The sequence below is a fragment of the Drosophila grimshawi genome, unplaced genomic scaffold (genome assembly GCF_018153295.1).
Source record: "Drosophila grimshawi isolate 15287-2541.00 unplaced genomic scaffold, ASM1815329v1 contig_311, whole genome shotgun sequence".
NCBI lineage: Eukaryota > Metazoa > Arthropoda > Insecta > Diptera > Drosophilidae > Drosophila > Drosophila grimshawi.
Window position 1 is genome coordinate 17,094,003 of NW_025063098.1, and position 9,024 is coordinate 17,103,026.

General features: G+C 39.0%; 1 protein-coding gene across 2 annotated transcripts; it reads left to right on the top strand.

Annotated features, from left to right (window-relative positions):
- Nucleotides 1-5,024: 5,024 nt before the first annotated feature.
- LOC6567270 (transcription factor castor) lies at nucleotides 5,025-8,800 on the top strand. 2 transcript variants are annotated; one of them, XM_043215027.1, is made up of 5 exons: nucleotides 5,025-5,319; nucleotides 5,617-5,864; nucleotides 6,933-7,635; nucleotides 7,714-8,114; nucleotides 8,172-8,800. In XM_043215027.1, the coding sequence occupies exons 1-5, from the start codon at nucleotides 5,025-5,027 to the stop codon at nucleotides 8,544-8,546; spliced, it is 2,022 nt and encodes a 673-aa protein (XP_043070962.1). In that variant the 3' UTR covers nucleotides 8,547-8,800. The 2 variants fall into 2 exon arrangements, with proteins under 2 accessions (XP_043070962.1, XP_001993971.1); XM_001993935.2 differs by having other exon boundaries at nucleotides 5,025-5,864.
- The last annotated feature ends 224 nt before the right edge of the window (nucleotides 8,801-9,024 follow it).

Below are 9,024 nucleotides of genomic sequence, written 5' to 3' on the forward strand. Positions count from 1 at the left end.
CTAGTATATTTATTTTTGAGAGCCCACAAAACGCGTTACGTTTTTCTGATTCTGATAGCAATTGACTATGAACATATTTAAGTATATTTTGGCGAATTTTTATCAGCACTCTCAAAAACGTGAGATAATTTTTGGGATCGCTTGAGACTTATTTTTCTAATTATGTCAATTGCCTGTGGCATCCTTTGTCCTATTCTCACAATTTATGCTAAAAAATAAACAAAAATGTTTGAATATTAGAATGAACACCCTTAAAAAATATGTTTTTGGACTCCGCTTTTTAGCCCTAGCTAAATGACAACTTTCCCCGTCGGAAATAAATTAGAAAATCCCTCAATATTTTATTTGACGCTTATGGACTATTCTGAAAGAGAATTTGTTGAGCGCTTTGTTAAATATGGGTGTCTTTTTGCATAAATCTTTGAGACTGTCAATGAGCACTGGAATTGGCAAAGGGACCCTATAAATTTGAACGTTTTGTCAACAAAGATCTCTTAAAGATGATGATGCCTATAATGGATGGGATATTTAAATCTAATGAAGTCATTGGCAATGACAATGCAAATGTGCGAAGTGTTGACACAAAGACTATCCTCGACTCTCCTCAGATTCTACTTAGGGGGAAGTAAGGGGACATCGCTGACCAACTGAGTGAGTGACCAACCCTATTAAGGACACGCGTCCGAGTCATTAAATCATTTAACGCTGGTCAAGCCAATGAAACCAGTTACTCGACTTATGCTTATCGAAAGAGAAGGAGAAGTAAGGAGGGTCAGTGATGGGTGGCTGATGGTCAGTAGTGAAGTCTGCTATACACACGACTATTTGGAGACTGAAATCATCCGATAAGCAATCGCCATTTTGTTTGCTGATCGTATTTGTATTGGTATTTTACCCTTTGGTTTAAGTTTGTGACCCAGCGGAATTCTTGAGAAATGTCCGTTAATGTGAGAACATGTTTGGGTTCAACAAAATGGCTGACCTCCAGGACAAGCAGCTCGAGAAGGCCAAGCAGAACAATGTGGAATATGTTGTGTTAGACTTATTCGAAACAGGATACCCCAATTGTGGACCAAATAGAAAATTTTAAATGCACGACCGCAAGCTAACCCTTTGAGCAGCCATTGTCCTGTTGTCCTGCGAAAGCAACAACTCATGCCCAACAACCGCCACCCCAAGGACTATGGTAAAAGCAACTGTCAGTATACATCCTTTTATCATCGTATCCGTGATGCTGCCGCTGGTTTCAAATATATTCATATTGACCAGATCCTGCAATGGACCGCCATATGTCATGTTCCTACAAAGGGTTCGTCTTTTTTTTTTTGCAGGAAATTTTCTTCGCGGTCTTTTCCAAAAATTAATGCCAGTGTCCAAACCGGTTTATCGTTTTTTTTTTTATTCAAGGTCCGGTTTTTAGGCAAGGAAGTCGTCCTTTCCGGATCCCTTCAACCCTTTTGTTGTGTGGCTGCGCAAAAGCGAATAAAATTGCAGCATTCGCTTTTTTGTGTTGCCCAAAAGGCCAGGGATTAGATGGGAGATCTTTTTCTCAAGTTTTAGTAAGGGTAGATATTAAAATAGCCGTTATAAATTACAGTTGTGCAACAGAATCTGAGCCCATCATCAGTCAAAATTCTTGACCATCTCAATTTGTCCACGCGCACACAGGATGACCTCTACTAAATGACCACTTAACTCCTTTCGGCCAAACCTGTTTGACTGCCTGACCAATAAGGACGAGTAACGCGTGCTCTTTAAATACATAAAGGATAAACACACGCGCTGACCAATGGTCAGGCAGAAGTTACCTGGCGCATCCCTCCAATGCTCAGGCCACTCCTTGAAGATAATCTGCGACGCGTGTCCTGCTATTATAATAGAGATCTCATTAGCCGTGGCAATCTTCATGGGCATGCAAAGGATCAAGGGTCAACATAGTTGACCAAGCAAAATTCAAATGCAAAAATTTGCCATAAATGCCAAACGAATATATATTGAAATATCATCCTGGCTTCGGTCTCAAGCTGTGCATTTTCCATTCATACGTTTTTCGGGGGTAAAAGTTGATATTTAGTTGAGGCAATAAATCTGCGGCCAAACGCATCCCAAAACAAAGGATCTTAAAAAGGAAGAAATAGACAAAATATCTTTGCATTTTCTATAGAGAATCGAGGTCCTAAGGGTGTCCCAAATCGACCCTCTGCTTGAATATTCAAACTGTTTTTGTTTACACTCTCGGCATAAATTGTGAGAAAGGACAAAGGATGCCACAGGCAATTGACGTAATTAGGAAGATAAGTTTTAAATGTCTCTAACGATTTTTTCTCACGCTGATGACACTGCCGATAAAAACTTAAACATTTTCTTTTCTTTATTTTCAAAATGCTCTACTAGCTATCTAAATTTACGATTACCATGTCAACTTTCAAATCAATTAAACTCCCATCAACTTATAAAACGAAATGCTTTGTGTGGGCTTTCAAAATATATGATGTGAATTTGCTTTTTATAATTAAAACATGTCCCACAATTTGCCAGCCAAAGAATCGAATGGTAATCTCGAATATCAACTTTCAGGAATTAGAGCTCAAACATATTTGAGGAGCCTCAAATAATGCTTGTCGCGTCATGAGCAAAGCGATTGTTATCCGTAACATAACACAACCATTGACTTTCCATAACTTAAAAAGAAAAGCAATCAATGCTCACATTCGCTGACAAAAGCCAACGCACAAAAGTTTTTCATTTCGAAAAATGAGTAACTGAATATAAATCTCCCATATGCAAATTTATACGCGACTAAAGTAAAAATAAATTCACAAAGTCGGAAACAAAAATAAAACATGTCCGGGTACTGTTCTAGTTATACTTTACAGGAATTGGTTCTATTCTAGGTTTTTGTGCTTTTGTGCGTATTTTCATGCAAATTTCCATTAGTTGCTCAGTTGCCATTTTGCCGGAAAACCTTTTTTGTAATCAATAGCTGGGTAGGCTTGCTATGACGATCCTAAATGTTAATGCCGTTCTCTTATCCATGTCACTCAATTATGGCAACAATTGGTAAATCTGTTTCAATCTCAAAATTGCCAACCAAGTGACAAACCAACAGACCAGAGTAGAGCAGAGCAGACCATTCTCAATAGCACTTTCTACGAAATCAATCGATGGCTACAATTCGCCCCTCGCGAATCGATTTGCTTGTCAGGGGATTTCCTTTCCCTGCATTTCCTCAACTGATTTGCATAAATTTTCACATGGCGCGCGTCGCAGGAACCCTCCTCCGACACAGGTCGATTAGCATAACACTGGCAGGTATTAATGCTGCCTGGAATTGATCCTGATCCTAGCGCTGATGCTGTCTCGCTCTCGTTCGCATGCTCACCCGCTCGCGCTTGTGCCAATATTATGTAAATATTTTTTTTTTTTTTGCGCTTACCAATATTTGGCAACAATAATTTATGCAAATTACACTGGCAGGGATTTTGTGCGCCTGCGCAACGGATGTTACATGTCGCGACCGTTTTTTAAAACATTTTTTTAAGGGTTTGCAGTTGTTTTGCATTTTTGCAACGTTTTTTCAATATGCAAATTTTTTTTGTTGCCTAGGCATACGAAATTTTTGGCATTTTCAATTGAATATTTTTGCGCGATTGTAATGTAGATTTTATTGTTTGATTGTAATTTTAATTTTGTGCGCCAAAAAGTAGGTTATTTTTTTGCATTTGAATGGATTCGATTTTTACTGAAATCGCAGCTGGCACTGCTGTTGAATAAGTTCTTCGAGATCGGCTCGAGTTCGGCGAATAATTTGCAAAAGGTTTTCTTAGGTTTGCCAAGATGCGGGTTCTACATTTTGTGCCACTTTTGTATTTATGGAAATGTGATTTGGCGTTTTAATTAGTTTTAGCCTTTCCCGAGTGTGAGAAAATACTAAAATATAAAACGGCCGTTTTGCAGTTTCCAGAAACATCTGATACCATATTATTTATTTTATTATTATTAAGCATAACGATATTATCTAGAGTCAACAATAGAAGCAGCCTAAGTTCTTAAAGAATTAAGTTCGAATGTTTCCTGCTAAATTTCTTAACAGTAGAAATATTTCAGTCAACAAGCCCCAAAGTATTGAGTTTTTTTGTAATGTAAATACTAAAGTAAGTCAACTGAAAGTTCTATTTAGATTTTGATAAAATTTATAATCATTAGAAATGTTTTAAGAAGTTTAAAAAAGCGTTACTCTCTTTACTATTTTTGCAGTGAATATAGGGATTTTTATTTGCTTAATTGTAGTATTGATTTTCCTGTTTAAATATACTTTATAAATACATTGTTATATTTATTTCCTTAAATTTAATTTAGTGTGAATATTATATTTATATGTACTGAAAATTTCATCTTTTCTCCTGAGACTTTCATTGAATTCATTTACATTTCTCTCTCTTTGCTCGCAATGCACAGGGGAAATTCCTGAACAGTCGTTGGTGCTCGCAATGACATTTTTTCTGCCCAAAACTCTATTTTCTGCTCAAATTTACATGGACGCTGGCATTTTATTGGTTGGCATCAAAAAACTGGGCAAAAAACGGTCACAAACTCACAACAAGTTTTCCGCACATTTTCCACAAAACAGGACTCTAAATATAAATCAGGGGTTGTGCACCCTTAACAACCACCACCAAATGGTGTTCGCATCTCCGTTTTTTAAGAGAGACCGAGATGCGAGAGAGCGAATTGCAGATCAGTTTTTTAAGAGCGTTTCATGTTCATATTTTTTATGGAGAGGGTTGCTGCTGGGACCTTTGCGCAATTTCTGCTATATTAGCTGGTCTTAGCGGAAGAGTTGAAACAGTTTGAGCTACGCAGCCGAACTTCGAGGATCGCCATAAAGAATCTGAGGTCGTGATCTGTATCGAGCGTGTGATGTGAAAATTGTGAAAAATCTTGTGAACCAAGAATCATTTTTGAATTTTCGAAAATTTTGAATTTGTGCTGTATTATCAAAATATTTAAAAAGTGATCGCAAAATGTCCAATCAAATGGAATTTATAATGCAACTTTATATGATGAGCCTGCTGCAGCAGCAACAACAACAGCAGCAACTTCAGCAACAGCAACAACAATTTCAACAACATCCACTACAACAGCAACAACAACAGTTGTTGGGATTTGCCTATACACCCAATGAGGATATCAGCAGCAGCAGCACTTGCCTGCAACAACAAGAACAACAACAACAACAACAACACAAGACAAGAACGCACAAGCAAACAAATTCGCAAAATACGAACTGTAGTAGTAGCCGTAGTTGTAGTCCCAATAGTAATTTGAACACTTTATCAACACAACAACAATATGAACAAAATGCTACAACACTAATAACACCCATAACACCAACAACACCTAACAATACAAACTTTGCCTATCAGTTGCCACAAATGTTGCTGACGCAGTACATAATGCAACAGCAGCAGCAACATTTGCTGGCAACTTCAACTTCAAATCTGCTTCTAACTCCTAATACACCCAGCTCCACACAACAATCACTATTGGAGCCATTTCCCTCCTCCTTGCAAAGTGAGCAATTTACTACAAACAATTTTTTGCAATCCTCCACAGTGACATCAACGCCAAACGAGCAAGCAGCAGCAGTAGCAGCAGCAACAGTACCAACAACAGCAGCAGCAACCGTTTCGGCAGTCACAGTCCAAGATGAGCAGGATTTCAATGATGAGGACGAGAAGCCGCTGTCCACTTTAAACAGCTGCAGCTCGTCCAATAATCACAACAATATGATGATGCTGCAGTCGGGCGCACAATCGCTGGAGAGTACGAGCAACAGCGATATCAACGACTCGCCCAGCATGGTAAGCAATCTATTCACGATGATTAAAAAGAATCACATATTAAAAGGTTTTTTTCGGATCTATTATATGAACTACTTCCACTACAACATCAATTACTACTACTGTTACTCCAAAAATTATTATTAGTAATTTTATTATTGACACTTCTTCTAAAAACTACTCGAAAAACTTATACTACCATTAATAGTGCTCTTAATCGTACTACAACTACTATTACTATTGTTCCTAATGGTACTTCTACTACTATACTACTGCTCCCAACAGTGGTACTACTACTATTACAGTTGCTACTAATACTACTACTACTACTACTGTTACTACTAATACTAATAGTACTTCTGCTACTAATACTACTACTACTGTTACTACTGCTGTTAATAGTACTGTTGCTACTATTATTACTACTACTACTGTTACTACTGCTGCTAATAGTGCTGCTGCTACTACTATTACTACTACTACTGTTACCACTGCTACTAATAGTGCTGCTGCTAATACTATTAATACTACTGCTACTTCCATTAGTACCATTACTACTTCTACTACTCATACTCCTACATTAACTAATATTACTACATCATACCTACTACTATCATTTTATTAAATTATTTTTCCTACTACTACTGCTATTATTTCGCAGTTTCCTTCATAGTTAAATAAACGAAATAATATCTTTTATATTAAAATTTTTTTTTTTTTTAAATCCCCATTATGGATTCTAATTTTTTTTTTTTTTCAAGCTGTATTGGTTCAATGTACTTTTTCTGTTTGTTCTAAACTCCCACGCTGAGTGTAATTCGAGAGCAGCTCTGTAAATAGGAAAGCTCTTCATTCGTGCGCTTTGCTCGAAAAAGTAAAACACAGAACGAAATATTGTCGCAAATTTGCTTGCTTAATGTAAACAAGAACATCATGATTCCAAGGAAAATAAAGCAGCTGCGGGTCTCTCTCTATATATATATATAAATATATTTTTTTACTCTATCCGGAGCCATTGGCACCAAGCAGTCTAGTTCTCGAAAAACATATATTACTTAATATTTGATGTTCATTATTTTATCATTGCAGTATACGCCCGTCAAACAGCCAGCGGATTCGTCATATAATGTCGTCACCTCCATCGATAATGAGGCAACAGTATTTAACACTCCCCGGGGAGCACTGAGCAGCAATTCGCTGTTGACACCACCGTCGTCCAGTGATCAGGGCAAAGCCAGCATTGTCAGCCTGACAACGGCCAGTAGTCTGGATGCCTTTCTGCAGAACGAGGAGAATCTGAAGAATCTGCGTAAGGTCTCCTCGTATCTGGAGTGTGAGAATACGCTCTGTCGCCAGGAGACGTTACGTGAACATTTCCATTGCTATGATGAGCCCTGTCAGGGCAAGATACTTAGCAAAAAGGATGACATTATCCGCCACCTTAAGTGGCACAAGAAGCGCAAGGAGAGCCTCAAATTGGCCTTTGCTCGCTTCTCGTCCTCGGATGATTGTGCGCCCGAATACGGTGAGGGTTGTGTCTACAACTGGAAGCAGACGCACTATCATTGTGTCTATGAGCACTGTCCCAAGGTCTATGTGAGCACCAGTGATGTCCAGATGCATGCCAACTTCCATCGCAAGGACTCGGAGATTGTGAATGAGGGCTTCCGGCGTTTTCGCGCCCATGAAAACTGTCGCATCGAGGATTGCCCCTTCTATGGCAAGAAGATATCTCACTATCATTGCTGTCGCGAGGGTTGCAATCACACTTTCAAGAACAAAGCAGATATGGGTGAGTGATGCTTCATCTATATAAATATATCACATTCAATTTGGATAATTTGGTTAATGCTGATAACGCTTCTTGCAGACAAACACAAGACGTATCACCTGAAGGACTATCAGTTGACGCAGGACGGCTTCAAGAAGATCCTCAAAACGGAGCAATGCCCCTTTGAGTCCTGCAAGTTCTCCACGGTGTGCAATCACATCCACTGCGTCCGCGAGAATTGCAATTATATTCTGCACTCGAGCAGTCAAATGATTAGCCATAAACGGAAACACGATCGACAGGATGGTGAACAAGCATACCAGCAGTTCAAGGGCAAACAGGAGGACATGGAGGATGCTGCTTCACTGGATGCAACACCTCAACCAATTAGCAGCAACACCACCAGCTCCAACTCCACATCCACATCCAGCACACCACTCTCCTCGCTATCAGCCGAGCATTTCCTTGCCCGCAAACGTGGTCGCCCACCAAAGAAGATTGTAAGCTGCCACTTTCCTTAAGCACTGGCAATTTACTTAGTCTATTCCCTATTTTAGCAACTGCCCGTGAATAAAGTAGAGTCAGAGGCAAAGCGTCTCAAGCTGACTGACACGGCGAGTAATCCAGCGATGCCAGCACAGTTCCCGCCCCAACAAGCCAACAACAATGCGATATTACCCAGTTTGATGCCGATCGCAGCGTCGGCAAATTTCCAACAGACGCATCTCATGGCCCTCTTTCAACTGCAGAATCCGCTTTTCTATCAAAATCTGTATCCCGGCGCCGCAGCTGCAAATATGCTGACCGTGCCACAGAATGCATCCATATTTGGCAACTTGGCCGCTTTCAGCGCGGCGGCTGCTGCGGCAGCGGCGGGTGGCGTGCAACAGCCAAAGACAGAGTTTAGCATTAAACCCGAGTTCAAAGAGTAGATGCCAACGACCTACACAGAGAGAAAAATGACTAGCTAAATTTGAGTATCTGCAGTACTAGGAAACCAAACTTGGTATCAGAATAATTCACTAATAATGAGCCCAACAAATTGCACATACAGCTTAAATCAAATATTAATTGCACATTTCTTCAAATAAGTTTCAAGTGCTTTATTTGAGTTTTAATTCCGGTTCCAAATTTCACTTTTTTCTAGTCCAAATCTATTCGTTTCTCTTTAAAATTGTATTGCATTTAAATTACTCATATTTAGTAAATTCAATCTTTGATCTAAACTTTTTAGTTTGAGTACGAGATACTTGACTTTTTTTCTCTGTGTCGCCGTTAAGAGATATATATATATAGGGATGTATAAATGTAAAGATGTATAGGTGTATCCAGTATGTGTACATATATATATATAGTTGTAGTGTTATACTAGACTGACTGATTTGGACGTTTTGTTTGACAGAGACCAGG

Excerpts from the sequence above, each read along its gene's own strand:
- LOC6567270 (XM_001993935.2), top strand. The coding sequence starts at position 5,025 with ATGTCCAATCAAATGGAATTTATAATGCAACTTTATATGATGAGCCTG. Across the intron at positions 5,865-6,932 it reads TCAACGACTCGCCCAGCATG|TATACGCCCGTCAAACAGCC; the intron begins GTAAGCAATCTA and ends TTATCATTGCAG. Across the intron at positions 8,115-8,171 it reads GTCGCCCACCAAAGAAGATT|CAACTGCCCGTGAATAAAGT; the intron begins GTAAGCTGCCAC and ends TCCCTATTTTAG.